The sequence below is a fragment of the Cupressus sempervirens genome, chromosome 3 (genome assembly GCF_028749045.1).
Source record: "Cupressus sempervirens isolate cs-2001-9-10 chromosome 3, ASM2874904v1, whole genome shotgun sequence".
In the NCBI taxonomy this organism is placed as follows: domain Eukaryota; kingdom Viridiplantae; phylum Streptophyta; class Pinopsida; order Cupressales; family Cupressaceae; genus Cupressus; species Cupressus sempervirens.
The window spans coordinates 487,512,091-487,530,036 of record NC_143120.1 but is presented as its reverse complement, the minus strand read 5'-3'; the positions used below and the strand labels follow the sequence as shown (position 1 = coordinate 487,530,036).

The 17,946-nt window shown below is 33.4% G+C and overlaps 1 protein-coding gene across 2 annotated transcripts in view; it reads right to left on the bottom strand.

The window, feature by feature from the left end:
* The window catches only part of LOC149567292 (ubiquitin-like-specific protease 1D), a 146,659-nt gene that overhangs the window by 54,954 nt on the left and 73,759 nt on the right, over nucleotides 1–17,946 (bottom strand). For both annotated transcript variants that reach the window (XM_089820459.1, XM_089820458.1), the window contains 3 exons: nucleotides 14,929–15,005; nucleotides 14,770–14,805; nucleotides 14,552–14,647 (listed from right to left, as the gene is read on the bottom strand). In XM_089820459.1, coding sequence (XP_089676585.1) covers nucleotides 14,552–14,647; nucleotides 14,770–14,805; nucleotides 14,929–15,005 — 209 coding nt within the window. The remainder of the gene's footprint in view (nucleotides 1–14,551; nucleotides 14,648–14,769; nucleotides 14,806–14,928; nucleotides 15,006–17,946) is intronic.

Genomic DNA, 17,946 nt, shown 5'->3' with positions numbered 1-17,946 from the left:
AAAAAAATTAGAGATGGCGGATGAGTTGGATTCAACCTGTAGTTTGATTGACGCAATGGTCTTAGTGAGTTCAAGAATAGTTTCCCTCAAATATCCGCTTTTGCATTCAACATCCTATCATAAAATCTCTAATATGTAAGTGGGTGTGTGGGAATATTGGTTGTCCAAAGCACAAAAACAATACCTAGAGAAGGCTTAGAAGTCCCCATTGCAATGATCAGAGACAATTAACATGGTATATGCCAGAAAAAAGAGTGCAAGCCATTTTTTCCTACACCAGTTCTGGAAATGGTTCATAGACAGAATTATGTCCTTCTCAAGCACTCGATACCCACTCTTGTTAAATGCCAACCCCTATACAGTCTACCACGGGAACTCAGCTCCATTCCAAGAACAACTCACTTCTATTAAGTTACTTATGGGTCCATGATCATCTCGTGTCTCTGCAAAGAGTTGGATATTCAATGGTTCACCTACAGGAATATGTTGTGCGGTTTGGATGTCTAACAAAGCCCAAGTCGTTACTAGCATAACTGGCTAACAATACTAGGAAGTTTTTTGTCGAATGACAAGCATTAATGTTACAACTTTCCTCCAAACTGGAATGTGTGCTTCCTCCAATGTGATCGGCATCAACAATGACCCTTGACCTACAGCTTACCCAATACTTGTAGTGTTACCACCAATAGGGAGCTCACACCAAATAATCGCTACTGTGTGTCATCCTTAGGAATGTCGTTCACCACAATAGCTAATTGTATAAAACTTTCCTCGCACCCGATAACAATTATATTTGTTTAGCTAAAGTACACATGTATATTCTTTGCATAAAATCACACATAGACCCACATCAAGATAGGACAAGAAAATAGAGATTTTTGTGCATGAGGGTCTTGTAATTCTATACCAAATGAGAAAACCATACGAATGCATTCTTAATTCATTCAGGGTAGTGGTATTGATAGGAAATGTAATTTGAAATGTTGGATGGATATTTTGCAACCGACAATTTTGGGTAAAAATCTAGTCGCAAAATAGAATGACCAGCCACAGCATGTGAGATAGTCTCTCCTACCTTAAAGGGAGGGTTCCCCCTTCGCAACATTCCTTGGATCAACTCAAGGTAAGCAAGAAGTCGAGAGATTTTGTGAAAGGGGTGTTACCAATATTCTTTCCTCTTAACTTTCAGGAAAGAATCCACTTACCCATGGAGCAAGTAATGGGCAGGGTGAAATCTCTAACTACTCTTCTATCTAAAGATGAAAACGGTGATATGGATAAACCAACACTAACTCAAAGGCTAGCTGAAAGTGTATCGATGGCTATAAGTCTTGTTTTAACCTATTATAGAAGAATAACCTTTACCATTGGGGCACAAAGACCTCAAGAAGTATGGAATTCTGACTATTTTTCGTGAATTCGAGATGGTAATACAAGCAACAGTCAAAGCTCCTAGTCTAGGTATTGCCACAACCGCTCCCAATCAAAGCTTTGACTCTGATTGCTTCTTAAATCACTATGCTCTATTATTGAACACATAATAATAACATGAATCAAAGACAGTGGGGACAAATTATAGTCAAAGCTTCTAATTTGTTCTATCACAATTGCTTCTAGTCAAAGCTTCGAATCTAATTGCTTCTTTTATTCACTTTTCTCTCAAATTCGTACTACACAATCAAAGTTATGCTTGTACAAATCTGGCAAAGCTTTCTTGCATACAACAAAAGATGATTTTTACAATAAGAGGGCACTCCTTTATATAGGCACAGGAGTTGAGAAAAAGATGGAGGAAAAAGTGGGAGTAACTCAACCAACTTTGACCCGATCTAACTAAAAGAGAAATTATTGGGTTTCATCATCATGCAACTCGCATTACATGTAATTATATCCTTTCATGCAAGTCGTATTACATGTAATTACACATTTTCATGTAATACATCTTCTTCAATTACAAAAATGAAATAAGAAGAAGAAAGATGGAAAAAAATTGAAATAATCCTAGTGATTCTTTAGAGGGGCCTTGTACTTGGCGATGCAATCCCAGATGATAATAGGATTGGAAGTTCCTGTATTTTGTGCCACTACATTCACCTTGATAACCATGGTGTTGCGTCTTTTGATAACCTCTGACTCTTTTTGATGAATTGTCCGTTGTCGTTTGAAAACTTGATTTTCTCTCATTCAAGTTGTGAATTCACCTTTTGTAGATCAGCACAAACTGGAGTCTCTGACACTTTGAAAACCTTCTTGATGGTGTCCGTATGTAAACTCAAAATAACTTTCCATCAGCACCTTTAACTCTCTTTTTTTTGAAACGAAGTGCTTGGCTCATACCATCATGAACTCGGGTTCTCAAACAACCATTGGAAAAATGAAGACCAAAAGAATTCTCACTTCTTTGATTTGAAGCACGCCTTCTTTACTGGATGTCTTCGTTCTTTATAGAAATTTTAGCATATCTTGACTTGCTACAACATGAAAGTTTCAATGAGATTGAATCCATGAAAGCTTTGAGATTTGAGTTACAATGACGAATACACGAGGAGTGGTTATTCAAAGTATGAATTAGATACTTATGCAACACATGTAATGGCTATAAATGAACCGGAAAGCATATGTAGAAGATGGAAAAAGGTAGGTGGAGAGAGAGAAAATATGAAGTGGGTGATAAATATGCTTCAGAACTTGAAAGTGAAACACATGGGAATGCATGTAAATGAAAACTCTCGACTTTTAAAAATTGACTTGTGCTTTCAAGATGTCATTACATGGAAAATGGATTGCATGTAATGAGGAATGGAAGGTGAGATGAGATGTGAATGCGGATGAAGGATGAGCTTACATGTAAGTGCAGATCACGAATGAGATGAAATGCGTAATGACAAAGGAAGTGAAATGACATGTATTTGCTAATAGAGTTGTAAGTGCATATGGAAGGGACAAATGCAATGTGCCTTGAGGCGAAGTGAACTTATTGATGCCTTTGACGAAAAGTAAGTCAAATTACATGGGAAAACATGCACATGACATTTTTGACCTTTTAAAAAATGACTTTTGGTCAAAAATAGGTTTTAAAGACATAATTACATGTAAAAGACTTTTCATCTAATCATGTCATGCGATTGAATGCAGAAAATGAGATGAGTGGAAATGGAAATGGAAAATGAGATTACATGCACGTGCGGATGATGAATGAGATGAAATACATGTAATTGCATTTCACGAATGAGATGCAAAGTGTTGTGACATAAAAAGATGGAAATAGAATGGAAGATGGAGTGAAGTCACAACATTCAATGTTTGGAAACAAATAGATTTGCAAAAATGACCCTAATGGAAAATATTTCATGAAATTTCATGAGTCAAGCAAAAAACTTCAAAAACGTGTTCTTGAGAGCTCATTGCATGAAGTTTCTCTAAAAATGGGTTTTGGAAGGGCAAGAGCATGTGTTTTAATGCAAAACGCACCTTTTGGAGGTGTATGCATATATTAAAACATGTCTTTAGTTTAAAAACTCACATTTTGTATGTGTATGCATATTCTAAAAACATGCATATGCAACTAAACCAAAAAGCTCACCTTTTTTATGTCATTCCACATTTTAAGTGAGTTTACATGCAATGGCATCAAAAAGGTCCACTTTTAAGTGACTTTACACTCTAAGTTAAAATTTACATGCAATAGCATGAAAAAGTTCCACTTTTGATTACTTTAAGTGATTTAATAAGCACATGTCAATTTAATTTCAATAAAATATTACTTAAGTGGGACATAAATTATATTTAAATATCATATTAACAATATAACATGTAATTATCATTTAATAAGTAATATTTACTGGAGCATTTGATTTAATGTCAAAAATTAAATTGAACTATATAGTTAATATAGTCACTTAAGTGAACAATCAAAAAGTAAGCTCAATTTAAAAATATAACATAAAGTGCACTATCATTACTTTAAATGAGAATTTAATTGATAAAGTAACTTAAAAACATAGCATAAAGTGAATTTAAGTTATATTTTTCAAAAAGTGAATGTCAAATTAAAAATATAACATAATATGTTTAATTCGTGTTGTTGCATCAAAAAAATCCACTTTTTGGGCACTGAAATGGCCATATCTTTTGACTAACAACTCTGATTAAGCTCTAGGATAGATTAAATCAAAGGAGAAACCGAAAGCCATGACTTGAGCAAAACCAAAGGACTAAAAACCAACAAACACACTCAAAATCAAAGAAAATAACAATGAAGCCTCAAAAATCAAGCATAAGCTCGACAAACAAAAAAATGTAAAAAGACTTGACGAAAGCCTTCATTAAAAGAGTCCATTATATCAATTGGTAGTGATTGGTTGATCAGTACTAACCAATTAAATAATGAACTAAACTTAGAGAAATGCGAAACTAATTTGAAAAAGTTTCATACTGTTACCTACAATTTGTTGTGACAAAATGCAGGACAACATGACATATGAACAAGAACAAATTATGGTGATTTCCTTATAGTGAGTGTACATAAAAAAATGTTTACTATAGCTAGATAAACAACAATCAGCATGACATACTTCAGGATTTATTTAGAGTGTTGATAAATGTGTTACAATAGCAGATGAAGAGCCCAAGGAAAGGACTCTCCAACTATGCCACTTAAAGTTAACACAATGGGAATTAACACAAAATAGTAAAGCATCTTCTCACTTATTTGGTATCACAAATGCTTACAACTAGCTCACTGACCTATCACAAGCAGATCAAACAATTATAAATTGGCTCATAGGCCACCACAATCTTACAATAGGCTTATATGTAAAGATATGATGCTCCAGACTACTATTGTTGTATTACTCTACCACTACTATTGTCGCTAACTAGACTACTAACATTCAAGGAAGCATTCTACCTTACTATCCTTCAAATGAATCCAAGAGGTATTTATATATTAGCTCCAAGCTATAGAAATTATCCACATCAACTACAAGGTGTGGGTCAACCGAAATCCAATGATGAAGCATCAATTGTTGAAGATAAACAACAGCAAGAACACCAAACAATGACCAGAAATAAACAAGAAAATAGAAAGAAGGAACAAGCTGAGACCCCGAAAAACTTGGCGGGGTGGAAAGGGCAAAACAGTGACCCCACCACACCAAAGATAAGAAACTAAAGGGAGAGTGACAAACCTCATAATGGAGGGATAACCTATAGAGGTGGTGGTGCTAGTAGGGCGGTGCTGATGGTGTTGTTGCCTCTGTAGGTGTCTCGTATAGGCAAAGTGAGCGGATCTAGATCTCTGCGAATATGGTCTTCGAGGCCTCACAGATCTAGGTAGAAGAGGCGAGTCCAAGTGCCTTTTGGTGCCACGAACCATCTATGGGAAGAAAGAGGCGATAAGCTAATCCGATATACGACAGTGGTCCCTCAAGTGAGTGGCTTCCTGAAGATAAAGAGCCGCACATCTCTGGTCTATGTCCTTGAAGAAGGATGAGATGGAACAAGACTCTCTAAAGAGAAAATAGAACCTACCATGAATCTCATAATAAATAAGGCAGTGAAAGATAAAGTCCTCCATTGACTAAACCTTATTGAGAATACAATGTTGACAGGTTTTTTCACCTCTATCCAATAAGTGATCGGTCTCAATACGAAGGTGACGGGAACCAACTCTAAAGGACCCAAGAGGAATCCTAAGGGAGTGTTTCCACTACCAAGAAGTGTAGGAAGGTCAAACAATAATACCATCCCGAATCTCTAAAAATTCCTCAGCATAGAAGCGATCATTGGACGAAGACCCCCTTAGGGATTCACCCAAGTGGTATGAAGGTACTACCTGTAGATATCATGTCTAAAGCACATGTTCAAATCCTACTTGTGGGGGAGAAGGGGAGGAGGAACATCCAAGGAATATTAGAATGGGAGGAGATGGACAATCTCAATCCCAATAGTAATTAGAAGGGAGGTGGCCCCAACGAATCACCTAGAAAAGTCACATTATAATTCTACTAAAGGTCTCTCGTCTCATAATACCTTCTGATATGTTTAATTGAATTCGAAAACTTACAGAATGGTGCCACAAACTTTGCATAATGAGTTGGGTGTTGACTATGAACTTGAAGACTTCTAGTAATGATATCTTCTTGTTAATCTAATCCAATACTCCTAACAAATTGTAGTGCATTACCTATTATTGAACTATAGTTCTCTATAGTTGTGAAATGTGGTAGGATGCATCGGAACGCTACTTTATTAGACACCTCAAATTGTTTGAAAGGTGAGTCCCATACTTAGAGGAAATCTAAGGAACTCCACCTTAGCTTGTGAATCCATGATGAGTCTTCTAATGATCTTCCTTTCTTCTCAACCAAGTGTTCTTGAAACCACTTACTTTTGGAGCTTTCCGGATTCTATTATCAAAATTTTGTTATATATGCTCATATGGTAATCACACTAGTTGTTTTTGCTAATGAAGCTTATGGGGTGTTTCCATTTGACTGGCCTTCGTGGTACTCATGGAAGTCTACGATGTTGAATATAGGTAAAAACCAAGTGCTCCTAGTAACTCAACCTCACAAGTGCTCCTTGAATCAAACTATTTGAGATACTTACACAAACCAAACCTCCTCATCTTCACGTTGTTGGAAAACTTCCTTTTCAGAGATATATTGTGACTTTGTCCCCAATGGAAAGTTCTTTATCTAAGCTTATCATTTGTTTGTCCTTCGTATTTATGCTCCTTGAATTGATTGTGACTTGTTGCCATGTATCCTACAAATTCTTCTATCTCCACTCTCCTTTTAGTTTCCTTGTCGATGTCTCTAAGTTTCACTACTCTAGTTTGTAATCTAGTCAATTTCAAATGATTTCTTCCCTACTTCCACTCCCACACTTGTAAAAAAAAGTCTACTTGTGCTAGAGTTGTAACTTAATTTCCTAGCTTAACTCATACTAGGCATCACAACAAGTATCCCAGCTCCTATTTACCACTTTCATCTATTTATCAATCTATGGATGAAATATTGAATTGAATTTTAGGTATGTATTCATCTTCTTCCAAAGTGTTCTCTCTTATAATCTTGTAACCTCAAAATATTCTTGAAAAATAGATCATCATCATGTGTCTTATCACAAGGATTGAAATGGGCCATCTTCAAAATTTTATCAACTAATACAAACATGGAATCATGGCCTCTGCGTGTTCTTGGCATATCTAAAATATGAAAATCATGTTGATATCATCTAAAGATTTCTTTATCCCTACTAAAGGCTGATACAATTCAGTGCTTTAACTACTTGCATTTTCCACTTAACATGTCCTACAAGGTTAAACATGCTTCCTTACATCCTTATATATTTGAGACCAAAAGTAATGCTCGTTTACCAAAGCCTCTATTCTGGTATTGGCAACTGCCAAAATGTCCTGCTAACCTACCACCATGCTTCTCTTTAAAACATTTTTTCCTCATTGAACTCATAGGAATGCACAATTTGTTTTCTTTAAATAGCATATCATCCTCAATGAAACAGTCCAACCACTTATTTCAGTCATTTAACTATCAATGCCTGGTTTTCCAAGCTTCCACAAATTCTAGATCATCCTTATGTTTGAGTTCTTCAAATCCCACTTGTTCTAGTTGCATTTATTTCAGAAAATTGTTTCTTTTACTCAAGACATATGCAGCTTTTTCTAACTTTTCACTCCTATGGCTCAGCATGAATATTTAGCTCTGCATGAACTATACCCAACACATGTCTGCAATTCAATTTTCCTTGGCCATTCAAATATTGTAGGGCTTCTTGTTAATACAACAAACATTATTTTGGAAACAAATAATCTTCACTTCTTCGAGGCTTGGGTTATAGTGAACCTCTGGATCATAGGCCAAGTGTCTCTTCCCTCAGCTCAATTTCTCATTAAAATATGTAATTAGACTCCCTTCTTGAAGCAATTTACCAATCCTATTGAATTTCCACTAGTATCACAGTCCATCAACAATATGATTTGCATTTCCCTGAGTACCATAGTCCATGGCAGGACTGGGCTAAAACATTTTCTTGGTTTCACCATGCCCATCATGAGTAAATGTGTTTTACCAATATGGATAAACCATGTTTAAGAGAGGTATAGAATGGTACTGACTCAATCGTTGAGAAGATGAAATCCATCATCAATGAAAAAGAGCAAGATAGTTAAGTGACTTTCTATGGTAGGGTGCAAACAGTTTGTTTTGAGGCCCACACCATCTTATTTATTTGTATGCACTTCCAAATTTTACAGTGATGAGATTCTTGCTACGTTGTCAAGGGCACCACCATGCACAAATGTGGAATTTATTAAAAGGAATAGGAAATCACTTACTAAACTCCTCCGCAGTCCTAAAATGAAGGACTTAATTATAAATGAATTCTGAATTTGTAGCCTCCAATGGTCAAAGTGTTTCACTCTCCATGTCATGTATAAGAAGGATGCTCACACTTAGTAGTACCTCAATTGACTTTCATTTACACCTACAAACTCTTGCGTTCAAAATTTTCTCACAACTAAGTTTCTTAACTTTTATTGCACTCTCGAAATTTAAATTGTTTATCATTTTTGTAATAATAAAATTATTAATTTCAAATCTAAAGTTTAATTTACAATTTTAGAATTATAACTCATTCACTTTGATAGGTCGCTACCTCTTTCTCATCAAGCTGAAACTGGAATGCATGCTCCATCCACTCAATGAAATGCAACCATTTCAACAAGGTAAACAAGCTAGGTCTTGTGCATTCCAACTTGCACCTCATTACTCAAAAAAGTGAGTGTAAGGAAGGGAGCACGTGGTGAGATGTGAGTCTAAAGGAAAGTGATATGATTTCTTCAGCTACAACAAAACTAGATATCTAACAAATATTTAGTATTATTTGGCTCTTCTAATATACTGAGATCATCTAATGTCAATGATAATGTTGATGTTGGTCATTAATGACCCATCTAATACTGATTATTCATGTTATTATTATTTTAATAGTGAACTAATGAAGAACGAATTCAAGATGTATCATGACATTCAAGAGTTGGCGAATTGATATAAAAAAAAATTATTTTATTTTCAAAATTTAAATATTTATACTAATTTTGTTTAGCACATGAATGAGACATGCTATTCTAAATTTATTTCCCTCTATAAGGCTGCAAATATGTATATATTAATAGATCTTATTTGTATTTGTATAGACATACCTACCCTCTAAAAAATTCTGCCATACCCACATACCCATACCTAAACCTGAATCCAATTAAGCAACTTAGTTTGACACACAGTACAGTGCAACAAGATTAATCTTTTTCATTCCTCCAAATTGCACCTACACCATTGTTTATGTGGAATAAGCTTCCTATAGCTTGGTCTTGGCTATGTTAATACTTTATGCACATTCGAGTACAATCTCTAAAATGCACAAGTCCAACACATCCAATATTCTAGGGATGCTCAATGGATTTGAAAGCTAAGTTACCAGGTTCATACCCACAAACCCCGAACGGGATCTGGGTATGCACCTAGTATGGGTGCATCTATGGGTACTTGTCTATTTGCTTTGATGATTGATGAACATTGATCATATTTCAAGAGCTACATTTCATAATCTATGTAATTGTAATGATTTTTATTACAATTGTAAACATAGACATATATGATATCATCGATATGGCTTATTTGAGCATTTTTTCTACTATCAACTGGCATTTAATATTTATCTTTAGCATTTGTCTTTGATCAATGATCAAGTATCATACTATGAAATGATTTAGTTTTACAATTCTGTGTATTTCTCTTCTTCTTTTTGTGTGTGCATATATAAACATGTGTGCATACGTAGTACATACCCTAACCCCCAAAAAGAATTTCATGTACCCACATACTGGATTCACATATCTGCCCATAACTTAGTCTGAAAGAGAACTTTGTATAATTTGGCACGATATCTTCTTGTTAACTATTTGCTCAAATAAATAAATATATATGCATATAGCATAGTGTGTGAAGCAATACAAATCACTTTTTGAAGACAAAAAAGAATAAAAATGTGGTGAAAATGAAAAATCACTGTAATATCCCTTTCAAGATATTTTCCCAAAACCCTTAATATTAAAAGTGCAAATTTAAAACTGTACAGTAAACCAAGACTTAATCTAAATTCCAGAACATTAATTGTTCATAACCAGCAAATAAACTTATGAGAAACTCCAGAAAAGAAATGTATTTATTTTCTCCAATAATCAGAAGTACATATTAAAACCAAGAGTTAACTCAAATAACTCAAAATGCACTACTGTATCATACATTAGCAATACAATAACGTGCAACAACTCAAGTAATCCAATCTTATAAACAGAAAATGACAGTCAGATTGGAAATATAAATGAAACTTGTAAGAAGGCTATGTTTGCGTCCAACCTTCAAACGCTTCTCCAAGGGTTTGCGTCCTAGAAGAAGAAATCAGCAATTGTTTCCAATTCCCAAATTAATATTTGCTTGAGTATTATAATCTTCATATATCCTCCCATGTAGAGCCTGTTGTACCTTTATGCCTTTTCCCAATGTGATGCATGCTCTTTTAGGCAATGTGGGATAAAGCAACTTTTTTGTCCTTTAGTCACTAAAGTGAACATAGTAACTTTTAAAATAAAGTAACAAGTTAAATGACTTTAATAGTCACGTAGTCAGGAAACCATATAATCATCAAGTATTAAAATAGCTGACCAAATGAACTCAGATAATCACATGCCATAGCTCGTTGGAAAGCTCTCGGCAAGACGCTTCCAAACCAACACTAAGGTACCGAAAATACTGTGCTCTGATTACTTACTAAAAATAGTAAGCATCTGGTCAACTTGCCAAAACTACCCTAATGGGTTTGGAACTAGAAATTTCTATGCCAAATCTCGCATTGAACCCCATAGAGAACCTATCCACCCCCGAACCTTGGCGAAGCAAGTGGGCCACACAGAATTATAATGTCCCAGAAAAAGGGGACATTACAATCACGCATTTGGGAAGTTTTCGTATTGAATTTAGAGTTTGTGGTCACTTTCTATTCTCTATCATATCCCCATTTTAAGATAGAATTTTAATAATTATTAGATAATACAATGTTATTAAATAAATAATAAAATTATGTTAAGACTAATAGTAAAATATAAAAAAGAAAATAATAATAATTTAATCTATATTATTATTAGAATAATATTTAGTATGATATTTTAAATAATTAAAAATAATAATAATATTTCAATGAGTAAAGAAATAAATAAAATTAAATACAAGAGACAATATTGTAGAAAGTATATTAAATTTCTAAATAGAATTTCATAATAAATAATAATAAACACAAGTAAGTAAATAAATAACATAACATAGAATGATTAAAATTAACTAAATCTAATGAAAAGTCAAGAGAGATTTAACAAATAGACATGACTCCTTAAAATTAAGATATAAAAGAGAGGAGAATTTATTTTGGAGAGGGAAAAAAGAAGACGAGAAGAGAGGAGTTCAAAAAGGAAAAAGGGAAGAGGAAAGTAATATCATGAAGAAAATAAGGAAGTGACTTTTTGAAAAGGTATGAATGATATTGAAAGGATGTGAACCTTTGAAAGGGTCATAATTATGAAAGGTTGTGATTCTTCAAAAATATTGTGATTATAAAGTATTGGGGATTTTTTAACGGATTTTAGTTATGAAGTGTCGTGACTTTTTGAAAGGATTATAACTATGAAGTGTTGTGACTTTTCAAAAGATTTGTGTAATGAAAAGCTGTGACTTGGAAAAGAAAAATGGTAATAAGTTAAACATTTATTATTTTAAATGTTGTTTAATATTAATTCTGATAATAATGAGGTAACATAATTATATAGAAATACCAAGGTAATAAGAATGAACATTTTCTTTCATTTGACATAGTTAAATAAAAGAAATAAACATCTAATCGATTGATAAGTAGGAGATAATTTTAATCCTGATAGCAATATCACCATCTAATCGATGTTATTGATTAAGAGATGATAATGGCTTGAAAACAATCCCAAGAATTACATTAATCAATAAGAGCTAGGTGGATAAGAGGGTAGGGCTGAGTCCTAAGGCAAGGGGAATATACCGACTCTTGGGTGTAGGTTTATCGAGCTATGGGACCCAACCACAATATTCGAGGACTGAGGTATGGTATAGCATCTAGGCATGGTGAGGGATGGGAAGCACTCATTTGAAAAGTGGGGACCAAGGTCCTCTCAAGCCTTTAATGCGGTCTCCTTGTCTAATCCCCAGGTGACCTAGCCTACACGTACAATGTAATAGATTGGGTAAGAATATATACATATATAGAGAATCATTAATAATACAATAATAACCTTTAAATTGATTATTTGGAAAAAAAATAGGTTAATATTATAAGCCTTTGCAAGTAGGGACATTACAGTGGTATTAGAGCATGATCTTGCCATCCTATAGGATTAAAGGGGATTTAGAAAAATAATTTATGTGAAAGACTAATGTAGAAATTCAATGACTATTAGAAATGATTCAAACATATCCATGATAGCAACCTAAGAATTTGGACTAAAAGAAATATAAATTTCAGCTCAACAGAAGAAGTTATATAATTGTTTGAGGACAAGCAATTTGAGGAAGGGCGAACTGTCATATCCCTATTTTAAAATAGAATTTTAATAATTATTAGATAATACAATATTATTAAATAAACAATAAAGTTATGTTAAGACTAATACTAAAATATAAAAAAGAAAATAATAATAATTTAATCTATATTATTATTAAAATAATATTTAGTATGATATTTTAAAACTTAATAAAATTTCAATGAGTAAAGAAATAAATAAAATTAAATACAAGAGACAATATTGTAGAAAGTATATTAAATTTCTAAATAGAATTTCATAATAAATAATAATAAACACAAGTAAGTAAATAAATAATATAACATAGAATGATATAAATTAACTAAATCTAATGAAAAGTCAAGAGAGATTTAACAAATAGACATGACTCCTTAAAATTAAGATATAAAAGGGAGGAGAGTTTATTTTAGAGAGGGAAAAAGGAAGAGGAGAAGAGAGGAGTTCAAAAAGGAAAAAGGGAAGAGGAAAGTAATATCATGAAGAAAATAAGGAAGTGACTTTTTGAAAAGGTATGAATAATATTGAAAGGATATGAACCTTTGAAAGGGTCATAATTATGAATGGTTGTGATTCTTCAAAAATATTGTGATTATAAAGTATTGAGATTTTTCCAAAGGATTTTAGTTATGAAGTGTTGTGACTTTTTGAAAAGATTATAACTATGAAGTCTTGTGACATTTCAAAGGATTTCTATAATGAAAAGTTGTGACTCTTGGAAAAGAAAAATGGTAATAAGGTAAACATTTATTATTTTAAATGTTGTTTAATATTAATTATGATAATAATGAGGTAACATAATTATATAGAAATACCAAGGTAATAAGAACAAACATTTTCTTTCATTTGACATAATTAAATAAAAGAAATAAACATCTAATTGATGTTATTGATTGAAAGATGATAATGACTTGAAAACAATTCCAAGAATTACATTAATCAATAAGAACTAGGTGGATAAGAGGGTAGGGTTGAGTCCTAAGGCAAGAGGGGAATATACCGACTCTTGGGCTTAGGTTTATCAAGCTACGGGACCCCACTACAATGTTTGAGGACTGAGGTATGGTATAGCATCTAGACATGGTGAGGGATGGAAAGCACTCATTTGAAACGCAGAACCAAGGTCCTGTCAAGCCTTTAATGCGGTCTCCTCGTCCAATTCCCGGGTGACCTAGCCTATACGTACAATGTAATAGATTGGGTAGGAATATATACATATATAAAGAATCATTAATAATACAATAATAACCTTTAAATTGATTATTTGAAAAAAAAATAGGACAATATTATAAGCCCTTGCAAGTAGGGACATTACATTCTCTGACCTTGTATTTTATACCATGTTTCTTTTTTGGGTTCAAGTTTTGAGAGCTACGATGTAGACAAACTCCAAAATTAAAATTGTGCTTTAAAGTCACCTCAGCTGATCTGAACAATATTCCAGACGTAAATATGGCACTCCCTAGTAAAATAGCCCTAAAACTATTAGTAGTTACAGGGTGTTTCCAATGCAATTCTAAGTAAGAAAGCACAAGGGTGACGGAAACAGTTTGGCATGTTAACATATGAAGACGTGTTTGCTAGCACATGATCTTCAATATGACTCATAAACCAACATTAACAAACAACAATGAACAGAGATTATACAAATATAAAAACACAATTTAAATAATGATCTTTTATATAATCAGAATTGTGGCATCAACCCAAGAAAATGTATTCAGATAATAGCTCCTTCCTTTAAATTTAGTACCTAACTTCATGATCTCGAATACTATTGCCTTACTAGCAACAATATAAAAAATATAACCAGCAAAGCCAAGTAGCATGAACATGTAAGTTACAAAGAGAACAAGAACAGATTCTTACTGAATGTAGAAGTTCATTATTACAGAAGACAAATATGAGCAAGGAGCTAAGCATTCCATATCCGAGCGAGTAATTTCCACAGACTCTGGATGATTTCTACACATAAGAGAGGCAACCAAGATAACCAGTCATATTGGAGACTCCACTCATTCAATAACCTTCTAAAACTCAACAGTAGTATTAAAAAATCATTTTGATGTGGCTTTGATTCCATATACCTTTCAGGATAGTAAATTGGGGGCTCCTTCTTTTTCCTGAAAAAAAAGACACAGCCAGCTAGAATAAGAAATATTCCAGTCAATTGATCTTTTGTCTACACCACAGCAGCATGTAAATTCATTTAACATATGATATAAATGACCCAAAACCATAAATACCGTCTTCTTAGGGACATGCTATGACCCTGATGCTGTTGTTTTGGTTTCTCATCCTCTTCATCTAAATCAACCACAATCTGTGTAGCAATAAAAGCATACATTAACTTCCAAAAACAATGCCTTACAGGAATTGCAAGAACTCTGCATATTATGCGAAATGTCTTTCAGATGCTCAACAAATATGACAACTCTAAACAAGAAGTCACTTGTTACACAACAAGGGCAATATGAGAACCAATCAACTAAAACCAATAACTAATTAGTAAGAGCTATGTACGTGCATAAACTATAATCTATAAACTCTAGAAAGTATATTTAAACATGCTATTTAAAATCACAATAGAAAGATGTGCAGTATAAATCATAGCACTCAGCATTTTAGTTATGTACAAAAAGAAACAGAATATGGCACTCTACAATTAATTTATATACTTACAATTAAAAGAGATAATAAAGAAACATAATTATTAGTGCAAAAGAGGACAAGCAAATAAGCTAGAAGAATTGGATAATAAAGAAACACATAGAAAGAGATCTAGGCATTCTCAATGTCGAGATCCAAGACATCTTTAGTTAGTGTCAAACCAAATCAAGACATTCTTAGTGAATGTCGAGATCAACGTAATGTCCACTTTTTTAGCAAGTTCCTACAGTTGGCTAAGTCAGTTCACCATCGCGACCCTCATGAGCTAGTAGTAGGATTTGAGGGTCTCAGTTATGTGGTTATAGGCTTTCCAACAGCCTATGGTGTAATTTGGCTCCCTTACTATTTATAGTAAATCAAGCTGTTTTTTCTGATGAGCTCAATTGAGTTAGAGGAGTTGGGTGATGCTCTCGATTTTTATTTCGGGCTTCCAATTTGGTCTCCAAGAATCTTGAAGAATCTTGGAGGGAGTGTCTTTTTATAGTAAGTCACCCCATCAGGTTCATTCATCGTCTTTCATCATTAGGATCACTTTGGTGTTGTCAGATTTCGATTTTGATGCTTCTTCAGTTGTTTTCGCAAGACGGGTGAATTATTATCATTCATCTAAGTGCGCTGAGGTTGCTATTTTTGTTGGTGTTGTTTGTTGGTCACCTCAATATCATAGCTTGTTGGAACTAGGACAAAAAATTTTAAATCATGGGAACAAGAAGCAGTGGTCTTGCATGTCAGAATTTTAAGTTATAGTGGAAAAGGTCATTTCCTGGAGCCAAAAGCAATTAATAAATTATATTAATGGCACTTTAATATATTCTAATGTTGTGTAAAGTAAGCTTCTTAAGTGGAGTTCTTTTGAAAAACCGGTGCCATTTGGAGATTATAAATATGAGGACATTTGATGAGAAAAGCATCCAATTATTTGATTCTCTGATTTTGCTCTTGTTGTCTTTGTAACATTTCTGTGTGTGAAGTTTGTGCCCTTGCTGAAGTATAAGGGTTTGGGATCTACAGCTGAAGTATTGTAGATTTAATTCTGAGAATCCACAGCTGAGGTATTGTGGATTTTTGAGTTTTATTATCGTCTCCTCTTTTTGTATTAACTGTGGCCGAGGAGCATTTATACAATTGAGTATTATAATTTCTCTATTGTTGGACAAGGGTTTAGTCTACAGATTGGAGTTTGTTTTGGGCAGCATTTGTAAGCATTGATTGTGAACGCCAAATTGAAATTGGCCTTGGCAGCTTTCAGTTTGACTTTGCAATTACATTCTACGTCAAAGACCAGGTTCTTAACTTGTAAAATTTAGTTAATATTACATAGTTTGAAAGTAAACAGGTTGGCTTCAAATTCTGAGTTATAATAAGCCAACAATTAAATTCCCTTTTCATTATATTGCTATATGGTTTGTTGATTAATGAATTCAGACACTAGTGTAAATCATTTCAGAATTGTTTATTGCCCTTTGGTATTTATTTATGCGAAACTTATAAGGCCAAAATTAAATAAATTTGTGATCAATTTCCTCTACATCCTGATATTGCGTTTGAAAATTTAAGACATCATATATTTAGTGGTAATTGGGCAACTTGCCAAGTGTTTGACAAAAAGTCAAACCATTGAAATGTGAAAGAAATTGATGTTTGATTTAGCTATAACCAGACGGTTATTACAATCAAGGGCATTCTTAGTGAGTGCCAGGGTGAACCCACAATAATGGGTTCCACTTTAGTGGGACGAACAAAAATGAAAAAAATTTCAAAATGAGAAATTGAGTTTACCATATGTTCGCGCGAACTTTTTTTTTAATCATGTTCGCGCGAACATATGTGATATATATGTTCACGCAAACATGATTTGCATGTTCGCGCGAACATAGGTTCACGCGAACATGGTAAACGTGTTCGCACGAACATGCAAAATCACAAAAATTTTAACCTTTTTTTCTTTTTTTCTTGTTTTTGCTCTTTTGACTGCCATAATTGTAGGAGAATGATCTCCTACTGTAAAATAAAAAATGTCAAAATGTGCTTCTCGAAGCAAGCTTTCCAACGACTATAATTTTATTACATAATTTAATCATTAAGACTTCCAAATATGAGTTTAACTCATTATAGGTTCATTACCGATTGAACATCAACCGACTTTGACACCTCGGGAAAATTAGTAAATTAGGTCAAAAAAATTTTGAAAAATATGGAGGCACTGGCTTATTGAGATACCTTTCTATTCAAAAAAAAAAAATGGTTTATGATAAATTGACTTCAAATTATCTGTGTCAAACGGAACGTATGTCTGAATTATGGTTCATGTCACTTCAAAACTTCATAAACTATACAATATTCAACAAAAATAAATCAAACCAAATGCAGACACTGGATATTGATGCTACAAATCAAGCGCAGAAAGAATTACTTCATTATCATTTCTAGAAAAAAAGTTATGTGTGTCAAACGGACTGTCACTTTTTAAAATATTGAATTTTATTATGTACCACTTTTTGGAGGAGATAAAAAAAATTGACATAAATAATTTTTTTTTTTAGATTAAAAAATATGGTTACAAAGTAGGAACAAAGTACTCAAAATCACTAGTT